The sequence below is a fragment of the Giardia intestinalis genome, chromosome 4 (assembly GCF_000002435.2).
Source record: "Giardia intestinalis strain WB C6 chromosome 4, whole genome shotgun sequence".
Classification (NCBI taxonomy): Eukaryota; Fornicata; order Diplomonadida; family Hexamitidae; genus Giardia; species Giardia duodenalis.
Window position 1 is genome coordinate 744,683 of NC_051859.1, and position 21,522 is coordinate 766,204.

Below are 21,522 nucleotides of genomic sequence, written 5' to 3' on the forward strand. Positions count from 1 at the left end.
ATTACTAAGTACTAAGCTTACGAAGGATCATTGGGTTCGTATGGTTAGCAGCATTGAAAACTCATGGAAAAAATGAAACGAGTGGAGGTTGACCAGCACATTGAGGTATCGTTTGCAGATCTTTTAGCAAAGAACCCCAAGTTGGACAAGCTCACTCTCTTTTCCTCTCTACAGGACCTAATCGCAGATTGTAACGAGAAGGTGGAGAAAAACTCTATAACCGTTCGGCTTCTTGAAGACGAAGATGTATATGACATGAAAGATTTTAGCACGATTGCCGCCCTCAAACGGCATCGTCCTCCCGAAGAGCGCTGCCTCCACACGCGGGTCATGACGAAAGCAGGCATGCTTCGAGTTTCACTGGATGATGATTGTGCAACTCCGGCAGTCCAATCCATAATTATGGGCGAGATCCGGCGTCATCTTGACGAGTGTCTCGATGCTCTCACTGGCAAGGATACTAGCAAATAGCCAACCAATTTACACCTCTAGATAGCTCTAAACAGCCGGACAACTCACATGTAGCGTGTACTATTTGCATCCATAGAGACTATTTGGTAGAAGGCAATAGAAAATAGAGTCAGTATGAGCATGACCATTGCTATAAATGGGACATTATTCGGACTGTCCAGGCGTCGACGCTCTGCATTGCGGGCCATAGAGAGTAGGACTTCGTGATCATTGGACTCGACCTGCCGTGTGGCCTTCGTGAGAACGTCTATCGATATTTGCTTGGCAGCATCATCAAATGCGCTAATGTACTGGACGGACCCGTCCTTCACTGGCTCAGCGTGGCCATCCTTGGGCATGGAATTTTGCTTTGAATTTAGTTTACTTGGCTACTGAGAAAGGGTATAGACCTCTTATCAAGATCGAACGCAGAGACAGACGGCCGAGACGACACTGTTGCCTCATGAGGTTGCCTAGACTGGACTGGCTTAGAGATTGGCGGCAACTCGTCCTCTTCATCCGAGAAAACCGAAGAAAACGATGCGGATCGGGAATGCCCATCTGTTCTGCGCCCATACATTTGTTCGTGACTGTCTATGTCCAGAGAAGCATTGGTTTTGGTAGATGTCGTAGATACATTCTGTAACTGAAAGTGAGACTGTGCTGCAGTCGCATGGCTATGTGTATACCGGAGTGTTTTAGTTATTGATGGCAGCGCTTCTGGAAGCTCAAAACTAAGTTCGGACATGTATGGATTTTGAACGCCCTCTGTGAGATCAAAGAAGTCTCCATCCTCCTTTAATCTTTGTCTTCTGTCTCTGTTCAGTCGCTGACGCTTATCTGCATGATCCCCAATTCTCTGTCTATAAGATTTTGCCACCACTTCTTGATACTTGTTGACTACCGGCACATTTAGCGGACTTTTACTCGTACTACTACTTCTTGCTGCCAAGGAGACAATGCTCGACCTTGACCTAATTCCTGATAATCCCAATTCTTCTCTCCGCTCTACAGTTCGCTTCTTTTCAGCCATTTGTGTGTAGTAGTTTGTTATTTCAGCCCGATTTACATGCTCATGAGGAGCATATTGAATGGGCAAGCGTACTGTATTTCCCTGAGACCGTCCGACAGAGCTGGGAGTCATTGATCGCTGAGACCTTCCAGACCTGCTATCAGAGATGAGACGCTGTCCGGGCCGTGGCTCAAGCCGCATCTCACCATTTCTACTGTCATCCCAAGAAGAATGCTGTGTAGCCTTCCATGCTCCTGAGCTGGAGGATCTTTGCATGGCGTGATTCGCCCCTCGCTCCGACTCGCTGCTTCTCCTTGATGTGCTAGACGTATTGAACTGATTCCGTTTATTGGTTTCGCAAAGAACTGTAAGGGTCTCTAAATATGATTTATCGACAGCGATAGAAGCATTTGGAGCTCGTTTAACGTTGAATATTTGACCGTGTGTTACCAGTCGGTAGGCCTCTGCGAGAAGCTCCATTGGCTCAGCATGGTTCCTTAATCCTTCAGTGATCGCATCAATTGCCGCGTTTCTGCGAAATATAGCCATTTCAAACTCAGCCCTGAAGACCCATGCTTCAGCGCATCGCCTAATCTGTGGGTGTTTGTCTGCAAAGTCATTAAGGATAGTGGACGCATAAATAAACCGAGCATCTACCATAGCCGCTTGCAAAGCTGCTTGGCACTTTGTTGCGAAGTCGCGCTTTGAGAACTGTAAATCAATGATTGTTTCGAGGTAGAAAGTCCTCGGAGGCCGCAGAATACTCAACCGAGGGCCTACTATCTTTAGGGTCTCTGCGGCAGAGCCCAGTTTCTCTGGCATAAACAAAAAACCGATTATTTACGGAGAATGAACAAACTAATTTATTTTAGTCACAGAGGAACATAGGAGCCATGCGACGGTAACATACGTACCTGAGTAGGTTCGCATCCTTTTCATCAGCAGTGTGCTAGAAATAAAACTGAGCATGGAGAAACCACAGATGTGTGATGCGGAGATAAACACGCCAATCTACAAGGAGGGATGTGAAACAGGACCAGCTACGGATGGAAACCCCAGTGAAGCTGCACTCAAGCTGAAGACCAGTCTTATTGAGGCTGAAAGGCTTCTTCAAGCAATTAAGATGGACTTCAGGAATCTTCAGATACTCGCGAACGATGAGTGTGCGTCGGCATGAAGCAGAACACGCGCAGTTTTGCGATAGGCTAGTTCCAGTGCAAGCGACTAGTAAATTGCTCTCCTTCCACATAAAATTCGCTGGGCGAGCTTGTGCAGATGACGTCCCTCTGTGCCAATTGTTGATTGGTAAATATAACTATTAGAATTGCCAGGCAGCGACCCATAAGGGTGCTATATGAGCAGTGGAGAACAACCGCGCTCAGTGACTCTGTGGAGACACCGTCAACGGGTCGCAGTTTCAAAATATGCCCATAGGGATAGTTGTGCAATACTGTGAGAGAGATGATCTTTGTATAACGTGTTGCTAGGCAGAGCACAGACTCTAGCTCAAGTGAGCGAGCTGGCAAGCTCTCTACGAAGCTCTCTAACCGTGCAATTGTTGCAGAGACATCAATCTCATTGAGGTTATCCTTCGCAGCCCCCATATGCGACCCAAGGTTGGATTGGCTTAGCTTGATTGCAGGTGTGGTGATCCATTGCATAAAGGCATCCTTGACCTGCTTGACTTTGGCCCTTCGCAGTGGATAGCACTGATCGTAGAGCTCCTTGCAAACTTCCTCAAGCACAAGGTCAAAGCATGTTGCTACAGGAGAACTGAGATAGGCATTTGTGAGCTCAGTAGAACCAACAATCTGCGACACATACCAGAGAACAGACCTAGAGCTATAAGAGTGAGCCCGCTTGGTCCTGGGCCGCCTCGCCCAGGCACCAAAAGCATCGAGAACATGAGACAGATTATAGTAGAGCGTCGACGGAGCAAGTGTAGTGGGAATGCACGGGGCTTGCGTGAGGTTAGAAACCGTTATTAGAAGCTCTTTCTCCCCCAAGATGGGGATACCATCGCGTACCAGACCAAGAAGGAAAGGCTGGGCTTCATCTTTTGAAACCGCAAACGACAGAGAAGCAAACTGAGAGGTACTTAGAATAGGTTGGAAGATGATTGAGGTTTGTCCAGAAGAAGCAGCACTTGCTGGGGGCGGTGTAACAAACTCAAGACTGGTCAATGGCATTATGTCAACGTGCGTTGGTCTAGACAAGGGTTTTGGAGCTTCAGTTAACGGAGACTCATGTGCAAGTTCAATGGGTTTAGAATCGCATTGTGTTGCAACGCAATCAATACTGTCATCATGTATAACCTCTCCCTCGTCCAGTGGCACCTGGTAATGACCCAATAGGGCCGTTAGGTCTTTCCGGGCATCACTGGAAAGGACTTGCATGACTCGCAGTTTCCGTAAAGAATCATTAGACAAATATGTCTCCATTTCTTTCGTTAGTTGTGTCAGGGTCTGGTCATCAAAAAGCTCTAAAGAAGCACTTTGTATTTTATAACGCAACGCATTGCGAGAGCCCCGACTCCACTCCGGGGGTTCTCCTAAGGGTGCTAGGGTGAGCCTCGTAATTCTGAATGCACGAAGAATCGTAGAGTTGGTAAAATTATTATGAAGTAAATCGTTAGTAAAGTAATTAGACGGAAGCATGGAGGTGGTACCTGTGCAAGATACTGCTGAGCAATTAGGGTAGCAGGTGTGAAAGCGAGCCTCAGGGGTTAGATCCTTTGCCGCCCGCAGACTAGAATACTCTGTATGCCCCCACACTCTCCTGGAAATAGCATTGCAAATACGCTTAATGCCAGCATCCACGTCATAGCACATTCCAGATTTGAAGTCTCGCTGCCGAGCAAGGATTGTCATATGAACCAGGTCGGGTAATGACTGCATAACGGGAAACCGTCGACGAATCAGTTCCTCGTCCAGCATATTGTATGATACCAGATACCTGTGCTCATTAGCATTGCCTCCGTTATCACCTATATAGGATAGAAATGCAGGCACAAACCCTCCTAAAAGTAGAGGAGCCGCCGAATTCTGTTCTCGCAAGTGGATCAGCTCCTCGATGATGGAGGGTGAGCCCAGTGCACCATTAGTTGAGTCCGCGCTTGTATGGATGATTGCATATCTCTGCTGCAAATTGCAATAGCAGACGGCCCCTGACAGAAGGGTACGCTCTACATAACGAAGTTGCTTCTGGTTGGAGTGGACAGGCATGCGCACTCCGTTGCGTATCCTGATAGAAAAGCGCTTGGCAAAGAAGACACGCAACCGAGGGAGTGACCGACGCCGCCGGGCTTTACGAGAAAGCTTTGGTGGTGGTGCTAGCTTATCGCGCTTGGCAAGAGTTTTGAATACTCGTGGAAGGCACCTGACCGACCAGCTCATGAGCCTTCGGCGCCGGTGTCGCGGGAGAAGCTGATATGTCCGGAACGTCTTATGACGTCCCGCAGCATCCAAAAGGGCCTTTATAGCATTCATCTGCTCCTTGAGCAGGGACTCGCCGTTGAGTGAAGCCAGCTTCGATGGAGGACTCGCCATCCACAAAGTATAATCAAGCGGCTGGTCTTCCTTTTTGCTGAATCATGAATTCATACTCAAAAAGTCGCGTAATTCGTCGTTGCAAGCAAAGGCGACGATGGCTAGCAGCTACCAGCGGCCTAACCAGCCATTCAATGGGGTAACTGTCACGCAAGAAGGACAGGAAGCGACAGTCATAGTGATATTGCCAAAATTGACTGAAAAGGGTATCAATAACATGGCACAGCACTTGCGATGGTTAAGCAAGCTTGCGCACACGCACATCTCGCCCTTGATATCACACACTTATTCCAAAGAAAGCTCATGTCTTTCTCTCAAATACTTTGTTGGAGACGCGGTGCAACTATCCCAAATCATGGCCCGCTCTGCAGAGAAGAGCTCTGGAAAAGCACATATCACAGAGACAACCATAATAGGCTTGTTATTGCATGCTGCGGCAGCGCTGGGATTTGTCTGCAATCCGATTCGCTCTCAGCTGATGAATATTCCTCCACAGCATCACTCCTTTCTCTCTCCAGACTTCATCTTCATTAATGAACACACGAGAATGGCTTCCATCGTCGCAGTAGGAATCTATTGGAATCTTCTGCAGCCAGAGGATTCTAGAGACATGATGCCCACCATTTCTTATAGTCGCGAGAAAGAAGATGTTCTGGTGTTAGGGAAGCTGATTAATAACATCATCATGCAATCAACTGGGTCCTACTCTGGGCTACTAAAGCGGATTGTCAATCTTATGCTCAATGAAGATCCGCAATCTCGACCGAACTTTGCTGATCTATATATTTTTCTCTCATCACTAGTAGAACTACAACAAAATCCTCAATATAAGCCTAAGGGTTCTACGGCACCACCAGATGAACTGCAACCTCCTCGAGCTATGCGGCGTGCAAGTACCCAAATACCAGACTATCAGCGCTCTCCGTCACCGACGTATGAGAGATATACATCAACTATGCACCGATCTATAGAGGTACCCAAGACTTCTCGTTGTGTCCAAAGTCCCACAGAACAATTCAGTCACACAGCACCCATCAAGCGACCAGTATCTGTCCTGCAGCAGGTAATAAAGACTAGGAGCCAGTCAAGGACTATGCAACCCATCTTCCCACAGTCTTCTCCAAGTCTGCAAACACAACAAGCAGGCAATCCAGTTAGTAAGAACATGAAGGTTACTAGAAAATGCAATCCGCTCTTCGAAGCAGTGGAGTCTAATGACATTGGCGAAGTGCGCCGTTTGAAAGAGCTGTTTGCACGGGGAACAGATGCTTCGGGGAATACTGCACTCATAAGGGCCTTACAACTTCGTAATACAGACATTGCCATGGAGCTCCTTCCCTTAGAATATCAGAAACGGAACAGCAAGGGCCAGCTGCCTCTAATGGTTTCTTTAATAGAGAAGATGGATGCAGTTGCCGTCGAGCTACTCCTTAATTACGATGAGTTCTATGGCACAACAGACGATAAGGGGAACACAGCATTGATGTATGCAGTCATGAGCCACTTTAAAAAGGCGGTAGAGGTCCTTGCAGTACACGAGCACAGCATTCCAAACAAAGAAGGAACATATCCTATACACGTTGCCATAAAGCATGGATTTATTGATCTAGCGCTATATCTCTTAGAATATAATAGTGATGTACTAGATAGAGAATACAGGACCCTTTCTGAATACTGTGATCTTTACAATTGTCCACTAGTGAAAGATAGACTTCTAACCATTAGCAAGCGAGCATCTAGCGCACCTTCTGATTACACAGCCTTAATGGTGGCTGCTGGCTTGAACGATATTGACGATCTATACAGGTATCTTCCCTCGCATGTAGGTATGCGGCATGCATCTGGGGAAACAGCGCTTATGGTGGCCATCCGAAAGAACCAGGTGGATGCCATGCGAGTACTCCTTCCATATGAGTTTCACCTTCCGGACAAAACCGGCCACTTCTTCATGTACCAAGCAGGGTTAACAGGCTCGCGGCAGCTTATCAAGTGTGCACTGGACTCTTTGTTCACTGATGCCATGCTTATGTGTTTGCAGTTTGATGACAATCTAAGTGAGATTGCGATAGAGCTACGAGCCATGATAGAGGAGGCCTTGGTTTCCAACGACCAGGATCTCTTACGAAATTGCATTCAAGATCTTGATAGCATAATTAGTCACCAAGTAGAAACCGGAGCCATAGTCACGTACTATGACGATCTTTGGGTCGGTCCATCCACCCCACTATTGATTCCAGACTCTGCAGTGCATCTGGGAGAAGCAGATTTGGACATCAACGCCTTGAATGTATCGAATTCAGGTGTATATGCAGAGGCATCGACCAGTTCACAGCTAACTGAGCAAGTCATTACAAGTAGGTTAAGGCTCTCCAAACCTTCGTATGCGTCTAACGTTTTTAAGGACGCGAAGAGTGTCACTTCATCTAAGCCAAGTAGGCTAGGTCGTCGCTCCTCGAGCAGCCTTGCACTATCGTCTACTGTCCAGGTCAATGACGTTTCTAAACCAGCTAGTAAGGTCTCTACTGTGATCAACGGGGATTCGCATGATCCCTCGTCCTCGACTGGTTTGTCAGCAGAAAGAAAGAAAGCTAAAACACTACTAACAGCAAGTACGGTTGGATTTAAGGATCTCTCCGAGAGTCTCCAGTCATCTTCAGCAACCCTTTTTTCCACAGACATAAATGAATACGGTAACACCCCGTTGACATGCTCTGTGTTGAACAGCGATGTTGACTCCGTAAAAAGTTTCGCCAAAAGGTATGCATGCTCTCTCAATAACAAAGGTGAGACCGCACTCCACACGGCTCTTCAGTTACCCAACAATTCTACTACCGTAGAAATGGTGCGCATATTGGCACCACTAGAATGGAATGTTTCTTCATCAAATGGCACATATCCCATCGAATTGGCCGCCATCAGGATGCTCCGTGAGGCATTTCTCATATTAGTAGAGCACGACTCCCGCTACTCGGCTGAATCAGTCAAGGCCATCAAAAAAGCAATAGATGAAGGTGACACAAAGACTGTGAAAAGCCTTGTCTGGTCTAAGCAGATGTAGGCTTGTGTACCGTATGAATCCCGGACCATAATTTCAAAAATTCGGAAAATACATGTCTAGACGCCCTCCACAGCCTCTATCACAGCACTCATCGTGCATTAAGCTCGACCAAGATGCTAGTGTGTCAAAGACTATGGTATCCATGACACCACTAACTGCCATGCTGAATAGAGTCTATAGTCAGAAGTGCGCCGTGCGTAACGTGTCGCGAGGTACAACAGGTCCGGAATCTAAGAAAAGCGCCTCTAACTCGTCAGCAGTTGCCCCCACTCCTTCACTTGGCTCAAAGACAGTTACATCTGAGGACGTACTGAAAGCTATAGATCAACTCTCCATTACCTTCCAGGACATAAAGAAATCATCGGATTTGACCGCAAAGTCAGTGTCCCAAACAAAGCCTCTTAGCTCCATAACGGCAAATGACCTGAACGCCCTTCCACAGTCTGGTCAGGCTGCTGCCGCAGTAGACGTTACTCAGGAAAACGACTCTTCCACAAATCTGGACAATTTTGAATTCACTGGAAAAACAATGCAGGAGAAGGTTGCTGAGCTTAGAGCTAAGCCGGAGATTTTGAAGAAGATAATAGCAGACTGCAACAACGAAAAGGCAAAGGCAGTGCTAGCCAAGAGAACAAAAAACTTGGAGGACAGAATAGCACACAGAGCTTTTCTCTCTCGCATGGAGCAGGGGACGGTTCCACAGAGCAATCCCCGCTGTTACACAGATTCACTTCAACACAGGCATTTGTTTACGCCCTATGCTGCGAGTTATAAGACTACGGGAGATAGAGTTACAACCTCTGGTAACATACCGACCGAATTATCAGCCTCTCTAAACCAAAAGATTCGTACTTGCCTCGCTAGTTCCACTCCAAAAGCTGCGGGTGCCTCTGGCTCCGCTCTCGAAATAGGATCCTATCAAGATACGCAGCTTTTCTCGACGGCAGTACCTCCGCTTATTCCAGACATTGTGAAGCATAATCGGCTTCTTTCACGCACAGACTACTATACACCAGAAGTGGCAGCTCTCCGGAATGAATACAGAGGCTTACGGGAAAATATTAAGATGGAGATGGTACTAAACAACTACGACGCAGTCACCATGAAAGAATATGAAAGGAGCTCTTCAGCATATCGCAACAAGCTACAAAATGCACCTGGAATTATTCTGCCTCAGACATTCATTATTCAACGCAACAAACTATGCCCCCTAATTTACCTAGCTGCTCGATTTGCGGCTCTCTTCGAAGTTTCGAAGCTCTACTCAGAAATCAATCTCAATAATGCATTGATGAGCAAGGCTGCGATCACTATTCAGTATGTGTTCCGCGCCTATGCCGCTCGCAGGAACCTCGAGCGCATGCGCCAAGCGGCCACCACCATTCAGTTGGCATCGCTCCGCTTTCTCAATAGCCTTCGGCTACAGCGCCGTAGGGCATCGCTGCTTGTTATTAAGCGATACCTCATGGATACATACAGACAAAATACATGGATGGCTGCGACGTATATGCACTATCATGGAGCCGCCACGATTGTGCAGTGGCTGCGCTTTCATTTGAAAAGAAAGAATGCTCGCTTGGAGTATATCCGGGCCTCTCTGCGCCTCTATGATTGGATCGTGACGAAGGAGCTCCTAGGCCAGAAAAAAGTCAAGGCGGCAGAGGCATTCATGCGTGCTGAGTCAAAGAAGAAGACAAAGCGGGACCCAACCACAGGGAAGAAGATCCTCCCTGTTGCCCCTAGCACTGCTGTCAATGATGAGGAGATAGGTGTAGCAGTGTTCCAGCCAGATATAATTAATATGCTCAGTAGAATACTATACAATCATATCGCACGTGTGAATGCAGGCCAACTCGATAAGATACACGAATACATATTGGGCCCTTGCAGAGGCTACTGTGGGGCCTGCATGTCCTTCATCCCCGGGGAAGAGTGCCTTTTAGAGGTAATCCGCTGTGCCAAGGGCATTCACGGGACAGAGGGAAGCACCATGGGCGATCTCCAAGCTGCGATCAATGGTTTGCTTTTGGACAATCCACAGTACGTTGAAAAGGTCGTACTAGACGAGAACTTCGGACACGTGAAGGTCAGCATAGTCAATGGAGCTATTGTGGAGGTGAATGAAGACGAAGAATAAGCCTTTACAGTTAGTTCATGTAAATAGTGTCGCGCCCAACGTATGCACGGACAAGGAGGGCCAGGGCCCGCGATGCCCTGTCTGCCTTTTCAAAGACAACCACTCCGTGTTTCATCATTTCCATGCGGAGCTCGTGGAACTTCCATCCTGAGTCGCAAACAAACACCCACGGCTTAGAGTACTCAGGGTTAGCATGAAGAGCAATGAAGCGCCTGCAGATGGAGTCCTCATCAGCGACGCAATTCTCCCCTATGAGGGCACCGACATTGCCTGCGGTGGTCTTGATGATGTGAGTCTCAGGAACGGCACTGAAGATCGCACAATCTACAGACAAGCTCTTGAGCAGGATCTCTGCTATCTCCTGGTACGCCCTATCAGGAATGGTTGGGGTCGTGTCTATGATGTCGCTTACATCAACAACAGCGCCAATCTTGTACTTCTCGTAGATTGCTTTAATCGCCTCTTTGGTCTCTGAGTCATAAGTGGGAAGTCTAAAGTAGCTCCTGGACCTTTCATCGCATGGATCAATCGAGCGTGTGCTCAGCTCAAACAGATGGTCTGCAATGCAGCAACATTCGAAGCCTGCATTGGAAAGAGCGGTCACAGATACGTATCCTTTCGCATCAAAGCCCTCGCGGAGCCTGTGGATTCTGGGCGCAATCCCAGAGGCCAGATAAATTACGTCGTCGAAACTATCAAATGAGTCACAGACCACGGCACCAGCCATGTCCAGAAGCTCACTGAACATGCTGTAGTCACCTGCCAACGAGGCTGTGTGCCCTGCAGCGGCGCTGGATCCCTGCGGTGTGCGACCAGATTTATATATGACGATAACCTTTCCGAGATCACGAGCTTGAGCAACCAACTTCATAAGACGAATGCCTTCGTTCATATTGAGGCCCTCCATGTAGACACCGATAACGCGGATTAAGCTCTTCTGGGCGTCTAGATCCTTAAGCTTGGCAAGGGCACGGGAATCAAGCGTATAACCTGCAGAAATCGCATTCCTCTCGTATGTGCTAGCAGAATCTTCCGTCAACAGCCATTCGATGAAGTCGGTTCCCGATAAGCAAAGCTGATTCCCAACAGATACGGACATGAGAGGACGAACCTTGTATGCCAAGTTCGACATTCTTGTTATCATGCTGGCACCAGACTGGCAAACCAGAGCAACATTGTTGTTTGGAGAGGCAATAGACCGGATTCTCACGTCCGAGGACTTGATGGTCAACTTCGACTTCGTCACCTCTAGATCACCCTGGTCATCAAATGCAATATTTGTCTGCAGATTTGTAAGAACATCATCAGAAGTAGACGACTTTGACTCAAGATAGAACTCGTTGGCTGAGGACTTTGCGGAACTGACAAAAATGGTGTTAACAAGATCCTGCCAGACAAACCCAAGCGTATTGGGGCCTGAAACAAGGGTGCGGTTGTAAGCAGCACCATAGGAATTCAGTTTCGTGCGTAAGCGTTCTTCTATCTCTTTTCCGTTGGCAGTCTCGGCAAATCCACCGGACAAGACAAAGATGCTGTTACAGAGGTTACTGTCTATCAAATCGTTCATAACAAGCTCTGCAGCCTTTGCAGCGACGCCTACAACGGCCAAATCTATAGCTTTACCTGCCCTAAATAACAGCAAGTCAGAAACAGTCTTGAAACACGGCCTGCCAAAGATTTCATCAGCAGTGGGGTGGATGCAGAAGACATCGATTCCAGGGATCTCCATAAGCTTGCGCAACACGACAGTTGACGGATTTGTGAGACTCTTCGTCGATGCGCCGACGATGACAACGGATTGCGGAGCAAATAGGGAACCGACCTTGTAGAGAGGCTTGTGCGCACTATACACCGGGATGGCGTCCTCTGCTGTTGCGTATGCTTTGTAGCTAGGATTGGGCAAGATGCGAACAACAGCATCAAGGGCGAGTAGATTGCCTGTCTCCCTCTCCACAACCGCAGGGTTGATCTCTATCTCACGTATGACATACTTCGTTGTCGCATTGTTTCTACAATAGTGCCTCAGAAGTGCCTGCAAGATGCTCAATGGAGAAACCACCTGATCTATAGAGGAAATCAACCGCTTTGAGCCACGAACCTTGCCCAGTAGAAATTGACTAACAGGCAAGCGCTCCAGAGCGGCCATAGCAGCAGTCGAGTTCGCTAGATTGATCCAACTCGGAAGAAAAATGGAAGAGTGTCCCTGGCGCATAACCTTCTTGTAATATTCCACTCCAGTTCCTCCGAGACCGAAACAGACACAAGGCCCGAACCCGGTATCTTCAAAGGCAGAGATCAGAAGCTCGCCGTTCGACATCCCACTGTCATAAAACTTCGCCATCTCGACGACAATGACACCCTCGAGGTTGTGGCCAGCGCTCTTGAGCTTGTTGACAAATGGTTCCAGGTCAGCCTCGATGTTCGAGCGGTCCTTGAAGAGCATGATCCCGCCGATGTCCGTCTTGTGGAGGCACCCGGGAATGTGGCACTTGATGACGTACTTCTGGTTGGGCTTCATGAAGGTCTTGATCTGGGAAGCCAGGGACGAATGCAGAGGGAAGTATCTGAACTCGGGAACCTTGATGCCGATTAGCTCGAAGAGCTCATACGCCTCGTACTCATAGAGGAGCCCGTCAGGGCGCGAGGAAGCCTGTTCAAAGATGCTTGCTATCTCAGCCTCATGCCTCAGGGCAAAGTAGTCCTCGTGATGGAAATCGGACGGGAGCATTTTTGTGGTAAGAGTGTGTTTTTAAGCAAAAAAATGTCATGTAAAGATTTTGGATACTAAATTTGGATCTAAATTGGAAAAGGGATAATTTAAATTCACGTGCAACAAAGTTGAAACACTGGATTGCATCTGGTCCTAGCGCAACCTTGTAATGGTTATCTGCACAGAAAGTAAAGCGGAGGCAGGCAGGATCAGAAGCTTGTCGGCCGGCGATAGTCGGCTTATCTTGGCAACCCAGCAATTTCCAGATCCGTATAAGGTCGTTAGCGCATTACTTGAGAATTCCTTGGATGCAGGTGCCTCAGAAATTGCAATTGTCTTAGAGGGCATGGGGCTCAAGAGTATCACTGTCAATGATAATGGATGTGGACTGGACTTATCTACTCTCCAAGCACTCGGGAGCTGTAGGGTCACGACAGCTACTTCTCAGCCAGGCAGCTTGAACCGTAAGGGCGAGTCTATCTTCTTAATATCTGCCTTAAGTACAGTCTTAGTCACCAGCTCATTGGGAGACGACCCCTATGAAAGAGTTGTTAGTGAAGATACAAGCAGCGCAAAGCACGCCACACGAGCAGGCAGGGGGACCACTGTTGTTGTTCAAGATCTATATAGATCAATCCCTGTTCGTCAAAGATACTTCTCGACTCCGTCTCTTCGCAAGAAGCTGCTTCTGTCCATCACTGATCTGATTCAGTCATATGCACTGGCTAACTATACGCTGGGTTTTCGACTAATTGTGGATGGAGCTGTGCACATTGATGTCTCTTCGGGATCCAAGAATTCCATCCACGACCGCTACGTTGAGCTTTTCGGCAGAGATGTTCGATCTCTCGTTGGTTTCTTTTCATTTGAAACGCGTCTGGGCTATACTGTTAAGGCCAGTCTTGCGTGCCCAGATGCAGGCATTACTCCGCAAAGTAAGCTGGGACATGCCCGTAAGATCTTTCTTTCTACCAATGGAAGGCCCATACTTTGTCCCTCGTTGATTGAGGCCCTTCAGCAAGTGTATGCACGGATCTCTGCAACCAACGTTCCGATTGGCGCGTTAAATCTCGTGCTTCCGTTGGGGACTTATGCACTGGCACGGAGCACACCCTATGACACTCTTCAAATGCAAGGGCTGAGCGTATTTATCGATCTCTTATCAGAGGAGTATCTTGCATGGCTCCTGAGATATAACAAATCGACAATCACAAATGGGCATCTGGGACGCGACGTTACTAGCAAGAGTTTGATAGTCAGAGCAGCTAAAGAGAAGTCAGTTAATTCACCATGTCCTAAATCTAGCTTTGGAGTTAGATCTCAGCAACGAGATACTGTGCCAGATAATATTGTCATCAGTCGCGTATCGCACACTAAGGCGGCATCCTTCTTCCATACGCGGAAGCCTGAATTACGTCAAGCATATCATTCTGAGACAAACACCAATACCGAACCACCCCCTGGAGGCACACCTTCAGTGCTGGGAATCGTTGGCTTTTCAAAGCTACAAAGCTCACTCTCCAATCCAGGTCCATCTGATGCTTCGGATTCCATAAAAGTTGAAAGTCAATCATGTGACCCTGAAAGCAAGGTGAGGATTGGACCAGTAAGAAGAAGAGGCTCGGCATCGGGATTCAGACAGCAAGACTTTAATAATCTAAAGTACATATGTCAATATAACCAATCGTTCCTAATAACTCAGCTTAACAACACCTTCTACCTGATCGACCAACACGCAGCTCATGAAGCCAAGCATTTTAGCGACTACTGGCATAACCCACACTGCTACTTATCGAGGCAGAAGACTATCACACCCCTGAAGCTAAGGCTTCGACCAGATGAAAAGCTGTGTCTTGAGGAGTTTCTCTCTAGTGCGATATTTGATATTATTGGATTTGAACTGTGCTTGTCAGAGAATTACGTGCTTATTTTTTCTTTCCCATCTCTTTTTGGGCAAACTCTTACGGAGGAGGACTTCAGAGAGTACCTTTTGTCACTGTATGGACACACCAGGGAACATGTTGAGAGCATCATATGCGCCAAGAGTACTGGATCAAAACCCAGGGAGAAATCACTTCTCTGCTTACTGCATAATAATATAGCTCCGCCCAGAATTAGAAAAATCTTCGCGTCAAAATCATGCAAGGCCTCCGTACGCCTCGGAGACCCGCTCTTAGACTCAACTGCCAAACGTATCATTGCAGATCTGGCCCGTTGCGAGAAGCCATTTAACTGTCCCCATGGAAGACCTGTATTACGATTCTTAGACCTTGCGCCACGAGCAGATTCTACCGATGAAGATCTGCCCCATGCAGAAGAATTACACAGTGATGTGATCAATAGCGAGGACTAAGTCTGCACTATGTTATTGTACAGTCCGTCTGCCAAGTGCTCTACATTTGTGCTTAGAACCACTCTGGAAAACTCAGTGGACTCAATTACTAAAATGTCTGAAATGACTTTTTGAACAGAGTACCCATCGGGCAAAGAAACCATTACCCTTGCCTCGACAGCTTCGTCCCATATGAGAATATTAAGAAGGAAGCAAACCGTTGTGGGAAGCAGTGGAACACATGCGGTGCACAAACGATCTAAGGTTATGCCAGGACAAAGTGAAATGAGAGATATTATTTGGCGAAGAGATAGCTCCGCTTCGTATCTATTACCATCAGCATAATCTATAGAGCAGTTTGCAGGGCTGATGGCAGAAAACTCCGTCGCAAACTGCTCATAGCTGGAACTTGCTAAGAAGGTCTCGAGAGGAACAAACACCGTTTCAGTTATTAGTCGTCTAGGGACGAAGAAACCGCTGCCTAGTAAAATATCTTTACTCTCTGGGCAGTTGAAAAGCGTCAGGCTTAAGTTAGTATCATTATACTTCTGCAGCAATATGTCTATGCCTTGTTTTTGTGTAGAATTACAATCTTCAGTCAAATTGACTAAGGGACAGACAAGCTCCAACCCAATCTCTTGGAAGCCCTGGATTGCGTCACCTATCATTGCGCTCACAGCGTCGTCCATGCCAGCATACGTCTCAAGGATATCTTCTACGGGGTTGAATGATGTATCTTCCTCACCAAATTCCAGATCAATTATAGAGCAGGGATCGATAATCCTGAGCTCTTCTATCGTGCTCCCTGATAGGCGGTACCGCTGACGATGTAGTCCAAACAGAATAGAAGGTAGGAGGAGAAAGGCATGGTGTACAGTCATTGTACCCATATCGATATTACTGAGGTAGCTATTTCGGCTATCGGCAGATATTAGGCTAGGCTTCTGTAGTGTTTTGGAAACTGAGTACCCCAAAGATCCGTATTCTTGTTGTCGAGCATACCCAGATGCCAACAGATATTGCAAAGAAAAGTCACTCATGCTATTACTAGCCATTGACTCAATGGCGCGAAGGGCGGCTCCATCGGCTGTAATGTTAACTTGAGATGGATTCCATAGCGTACATGCCATGAACATCCTGATTTCTCTGGCCCACTTGTGCTGCTGCAAGATCACCTTGTTGCGAAAACTGCACACAATATCCCGCAACCTCTGACACGCTAATGCTTTCCCGTTACTGGTGTCGTTAAGGAGTACATTTGTAGAGTGTATTATTGCATTGCACAAGTAAGGCAAGCACAAGAAGCTAATGAGACTTTGAATGGTGTCGCCGCTTCGTGATAGACTTTGTTTTTCAGTATAATCTGTTCTTCTTAGAAGAAGACGGTGTGTACTATAACATACTTTGAGAGCGCGCTGATCTGTGTTATATGTTATGATAGGGTTGGCATGGTGGAGCATATTGCACGATAAAATACACTGTATTAGAAGAGATATATGCTCCTCCGCATCTATCATGTGGGAACAATCATAACAGGTAGCTGGACTTGCAGACGATTGACGGGCGATATCGTTGCACAGCAAGAGAAAACCGGGCTGCCAAAGATCAAAGAATCTCTTGTCGTACACATATGTTATGCAATCAGGGTCAGCTGCTCCTTCAAAATCAAATTCCACCTTAAGGGAATCTGAGTTTATGCAGTTGATAAGAATGTCTTTTTCAATCAGTAGCTTAGATTGTAATTTTTTAGACGGAGATTGGTTTATTTTATTAGTCAATAAGTACAGCAGGTTGGCCACTCTGACCGTTTCAGATGGATCAGAAAGTTGCCTTTCTCGATAGGTGTTACGGACAATGGACGTAATTACATCTGAGAACTTTCCTAAGAGCAAGCTTCTCTCCTTAGCTGATGGAAGATCTATGAGGACATCTATCTCTGGGCTTACAAGAGAAAGCGCGGCCATTGAATATATCCGTCCGTACGTGATAAAATCCCTCTTTGTTGCGTTGGTTTTTATGTACTTTTCAATCACAGCTGTTAAGGTACAACTGGATTGTTCTTGCAATAAAGCTACCACGCCGTCCTCTTCACTGTTGGGCTTGCTAGAAGCATATCCTCTCATCCATGGTGATACTACACGAAATAGGGACATATAATGCATCATGCAGTGCTCCCAATATCGAAGTTCATCATCACTCAAGCTAATATATCGGCGTGATGCTCTGTATTGTGCTACCATCTCTGTGAGGTCCTCTACTGTCAACGCACGTACTTGCTCCGTGGGATGGTTCTTGGGTTCTGATTCCTCGCATAGCAAGAGTGCAAATTCTTCACGAAGATGCAGCTCTTGTTTCTGCTTATGTCTTTGCCTTTGCAATGCAGGTGTGAGACGTGAAGAGCGAGCAGACCGCATTCGCTGGATGTCTCTGTTATACTTTTGAAAGATTGATGCTCCTGTAGCCTTCATTGCAGCAATTGATTCGGTGCTGAATGCCAATAGCCAAGGACTATTTGTAAACAAGGACATGGAGCAGTACTCGGTTCCCCTACTGTCAGTAGGCTGCATGTTAATGGAGAGAGACGACGAATTACCCCCTCTGGGCCTCATGTTCAGTAGCACCTTATCAACCCAGTATGAAACTGGAGCAGAAGCTCGAGCCACAAGGGCCTGAGAAAGCTGAACCTTATGTACTTTATGCCTGGTATCTGGTACGCACTGAATGAGGATATTCTTATCTATGTCTTCGGGCTTCAAAGAAACACTGGGAATGTAAACACAATGTTGAGGATTGTGGTCATTAGGTTCGGATTGGCTCAGGAAATCATAAAAGGCCAATGTGACGATCTTCATAGAGTGCAGAATAAAGTGCAAAGTGTTCCACTGGGAAGAGCGATAGTACTCAAAGGCTTTATCCAGCGAGCCATCAAAGTGAAGATCTAGGTACTTTAAAGGCAGATCGCTCACAGCTGCAGTGGCTAAGCTGTGATAGTCCAGTATAAGCAGATTCGTGACAGAGTGCTGCAGACTTGCTCTTGCGTAGCTACACTCCTCGGCCTCAAAGAGCCTTTGCAGCTCCTTCTGCACTGCACCCATAAATGCATTGATGTGAACAATGACACCTTGTTGGCCTATAGTATCGCAAAGAGACATGGCTGCTTCCTGGGCTTTGGACACAGACGATTGGATAGTGGAGGCAAAATCTAAATCACCCAGTCGTTCCTTCAAAAATGCCAGTGTTTCTGAATTGACTATCCACGAACGTATCAGGGTATAGATAGCTAGCTCATTGCACAAGCAGGATAAGCTTATTGGTCCCTCATCTGTGCACAGCTTTAAAGCCATGTACACGCGCAAAGAAAAGTCCTCTAGAAGCGACCAGAACAGCACTAGCTCCTGTTCTGTAGAAACAGAGATGGGCTCCAGAAGCTCTATGCTTATGGTGTCAGCTTCATGAACTGCTCTGATTGTGGCCCCAATGCCAGATACGTAAAGCGAGGAGTACAGAGCTGACAAAACGTTATTCAGTATAATGGGGTGTCTCTTAAGATCACTAAGCTTTAGCGAAGGAAGATGCGAAACCGTCCTATGAATATGATTCTTGATCTTAGCATCTGGCTGTTCAATGGACCAGTGAAGAACATCTATATGCTGGAGCCACTCACGATATTTTCCCATTCTTAGAACAAAAAAATTATTAAGCACCAATAAATAAAGTGCCGGATTGCTCACTTTATAAATAAAAGTATTGGGAAAAGAAAGCAGATAGGGCAAGAAAAGATGGTAGAGGGGAGAAGATTCTGGGAAAGGAAACAGGTATGCATATTCTGAGAAGGTAAGAGCCTCGCAAAGAGATATGTCAGACACAGATGAATGAGCCATGTCCTTGATTGATTGCAAGAGTACGATGTGCAGGAGCATGAGCTTGCGCAGAGTGTACTTTCTCTTTGTGCGAGAGATATCAGCCTTAATAGCCATAAGCGTCTCAGAACAAGAAGAAAGATATGCAGAGACTTGAGCCATTGACTGTTCGCTCCGTGTGGACCCTGCTAAGACTACAACTTTTACGTTGGAGCGCTTCACATGACTATTCAAATCATGGAGAAATACATCTGTGCTTTCATAACCAGTCAATTCTGGCATGCAAGAGGTCATCCAGGATAGAGTAGATGACTCAGACCCAGAGGACAGCTCTGCACTACCTTCTCGGCCAGGATCATTAAGGTAGTCTTGTTCGAGGTCAGCACCTATGCCTGCGTCTGTCTCGTCACGAGCTAGCAAAGTTGGAAGAGTGGATAGGTAGACCTTGAGACGATCTAAAAGATTCGGCATATTCTGAAGAAACCCAGAGGTAGGAGAGTCACCAAGTTCGTGCGTATCCATTACAAATATATCTGAACGATAGTAAACAGTACATGTCTTTGCGCCTATTGACACAGAAGACTCGAGTATGTACCCTGTCTCCAGAAGGTAATCAATTGACCGCTGCACAACCTTTCTGTCTGTCTTTTTCTTTGTTAGGTCTTTGAATCCATAAGAGAGTGGAAAGGAGGTATATACCTCTGCAGGAAGCAGTGAAGCAAGTTGGACAAGATCTTGCTGGATGTATAGCGGTGTGAGCCGAAAGAAGCTGAGAATAAGCTGTGCTTTGGCACTCATTGCAATATTTCTCTGAGTATCATATGTTATAAGGGCACACTCGAGAGCATCAGGAAAGAAGCAGCCCAAAGGTGTTAGAATAGGTGTGCTGGGCTTCTGAGGAGCATTATCTGTTGGTGTGGCGCACAGAAGCGTCTGCTTAAGAGGAGAGTCTTCCTCCTGATGCATCTCATGAACAGTTATACTATTTGTAGATAAGCTGACACTGAGGGCAGAGCTAGTGGGGCCACTATGATTAGTTGAAAGAAAGCCAGCAAGGCGGGAATAACCATACCTGATTTTGCGCTCAAATGATCGTCTAGAGCCAGACCCAGAGGATGTCTTCGCAGGGGAGTCGAAAAGAGGCGTGTAAAGAGCTTGAGGTCCATGAGGAAAGTACCAATATTTGAACGCCCCCGATTCCTCGGACTTTACAACGGGAAAAGAGGAGACTAGGACGTCTGAAATCCATTCCATGACCTTTCGTGCTAGACAGAATTGGTCTCTCAAATTAGTAAGCTGAATGCCTTCTTCTCCAGCCTGAAAAATCTTTATAAGTAGGAGCTCTGTCACAGTAGATACCCTATTTCCATAAGTGAGTGGAATTAAAAGACTTACTTCGATAGGAGTAAATCCATCAATGGGATACAAGGTCAGTGATGGTAAGACTTGCTGCGCTGATGCAAGGGTTTGCGCGGAAGTAAGAAAAAGAAAGTTGGGGCTAAATGTCATAGGAGACATGGGGCTCATATGAAAGATGTTCTGCGAGCCCTTGTTTTCACGGCGGATTGCACTAAGAGGCTTGAAACTGAGACTTTGGGGTGTCAAAAAGCGAGAGTATACCAGTGTATCCCCCAATTTTACATAGCTTCCTAGAACACCTGCCTTATCGAGGGCAGTCGTAATAGTGTCAAGCTGAACATTGAGAGTTTTACGAGCCTTTGCGGAATCTACGCCTAGTTCCTTAATAAAGTGATCTAGGATGTCCTCGTATGCTTGCTCTCTTCCAGTAGAGGCTAGATACTGACACACCATCATGGCAGTGGGAGCCTTTTGGCCTTCTGGCTGGTGAGAATGAGCCCCAAAGCTGCTTAACCCCCGAGTATACTCTATAAATGCTTCACGCAACTCTTCATCAGATCTCCTACCAAGAAAGATGGTGGCCCACACGATGTTGGATGTGTTAGTTCCCCAGTAGTCCTTGATTGCCCCTGTAAGTGTCACAGAAAGTGAATACACCAGTCTGTTTCCTGATAAGATCTTAATGAAGCGAGACACCTGCCGACTGTCCAGCTTAGTCTTTGAAGAAATTTCCGTGGCAAGAATTCCGTGAGAAAAGGATGCAGCGACGGCACGAAACACAGGCTCACCATCTTCCGAGAGTCGCGTGTTCTTGGTCCCTAATACTTCCGCAGACCAACTAGGAGATGGATAAATTCGCTCGCCGAAGTCAGTAAAGCCAGGGTACTTCCTGAAAAACTCAAAGAGGCGGCGGGAAGCCTCTGAAACATCGTTAGCAGCCGAGAATTTTGGCTGCTCTAGACGAAGAAAAGTCTCTATCTCCTCCAGAGATGCCCCATTGGGTCCCTGGATGGCCATGAAGAACTTCGTGAATTGTGCGATTTGATGCCAAAACAT

At 46.8% G+C, this 21,522-nt stretch overlaps 10 protein-coding genes across 10 annotated transcripts; 5 read left to right on the forward strand and 5 right to left on the reverse strand.

Moving 5' to 3' along the window:
* Positions 1-63: 63 nt before the first annotated feature.
* Positions 64-471, forward strand: GL50803_00113995 (uncharacterized protein; the record flags this gene model as incomplete). Its single annotated transcript, XM_001709546.1, has 1 exon — positions 64-471. The coding sequence occupies one exon, from the start codon at positions 64-66 to the stop codon at positions 469-471; it is 408 nt and encodes a 135-aa protein (XP_001709598.1).
* A 44-nt stretch (positions 472-515) lies between these two features.
* Positions 516-809, reverse strand: GL50803_0016670 (uncharacterized protein; the record flags this gene model as incomplete). Its single annotated transcript, XM_001709547.1, has 1 exon — positions 516-809. One exon carries the CDS (start codon positions 807-809, stop codon positions 516-518), a length of 294 nt encoding a protein of 97 aa, XP_001709599.1.
* Positions 810-826: 17 nt separating this feature from the next.
* GL50803_0014380 (uncharacterized protein) lies at positions 827-2,284 on the reverse strand (the record flags this gene model as incomplete). The annotated part of the gene is made up of 1 exon (XM_001709548.1): positions 827-2,284. One exon carries the CDS (start codon positions 2,282-2,284, stop codon positions 827-829), a length of 1,458 nt encoding a protein of 485 aa, XP_001709600.1.
* Positions 2,285-2,429: 145 nt separating this feature from the next.
* On the forward strand, positions 2,430-2,639 carry GL50803_0028112 (uncharacterized protein; the record flags this gene model as incomplete). Its single annotated transcript, XM_001709549.1, has 1 exon — positions 2,430-2,639. One exon carries the CDS (start codon positions 2,430-2,432, stop codon positions 2,637-2,639), a length of 210 nt encoding a protein of 69 aa, XP_001709601.1.
* A 28-nt stretch (positions 2,640-2,667) lies between these two features.
* Positions 2,668-5,010, reverse strand: GL50803_0032893 (uncharacterized protein; the record flags this gene model as incomplete). The annotated part of the gene is made up of 1 exon (XM_001709550.1): positions 2,668-5,010. The coding sequence occupies one exon, from the start codon at positions 5,008-5,010 to the stop codon at positions 2,668-2,670; it is 2,343 nt and encodes a 780-aa protein (XP_001709602.1).
* A 97-nt stretch (positions 5,011-5,107) lies between these two features.
* GL50803_007154 (Ankyrin repeat protein 1) lies at positions 5,108-8,068 on the forward strand (the record flags this gene model as incomplete). The annotated part of the gene is made up of 1 exon (XM_001709551.1): positions 5,108-8,068. One exon carries the CDS (start codon positions 5,108-5,110, stop codon positions 8,066-8,068), a length of 2,961 nt encoding a protein of 986 aa, XP_001709603.1.
* Positions 8,069-8,120: 52 nt separating this feature from the next.
* GL50803_0016668 (uncharacterized protein) lies at positions 8,121-10,205 on the forward strand (the record flags this gene model as incomplete). Its single annotated transcript, XM_001709552.1, has 1 exon — positions 8,121-10,205. One exon carries the CDS (start codon positions 8,121-8,123, stop codon positions 10,203-10,205), a length of 2,085 nt encoding a protein of 694 aa, XP_001709604.1.
* Positions 10,206-10,215: 10 nt separating this feature from the next.
* Positions 10,216-12,933, reverse strand: GL50803_0016667 (Acyl-CoA synthetase; the record flags this gene model as incomplete). The annotated part of the gene is made up of 1 exon (XM_001709553.1): positions 10,216-12,933. The coding sequence occupies one exon, from the start codon at positions 12,931-12,933 to the stop codon at positions 10,216-10,218; it is 2,718 nt and encodes a 905-aa protein (XP_001709605.1).
* Positions 12,934-13,084: 151 nt separating this feature from the next.
* On the forward strand, positions 13,085-15,268 carry GL50803_0014195 (Pms1-like protein; the record flags this gene model as incomplete). Its single annotated transcript, XM_001709555.1, has 1 exon — positions 13,085-15,268. One exon carries the CDS (start codon positions 13,085-13,087, stop codon positions 15,266-15,268), a length of 2,184 nt encoding a protein of 727 aa, XP_001709607.1.
* Positions 15,265-21,522, reverse strand: GL50803_006417 (uncharacterized protein; the record flags this gene model as incomplete). Its single annotated transcript, XM_001709556.1, has 1 exon — positions 15,265-21,522. One exon carries the CDS (start codon positions 21,520-21,522, stop codon positions 15,265-15,267), a length of 6,258 nt encoding a protein of 2,085 aa, XP_001709608.1.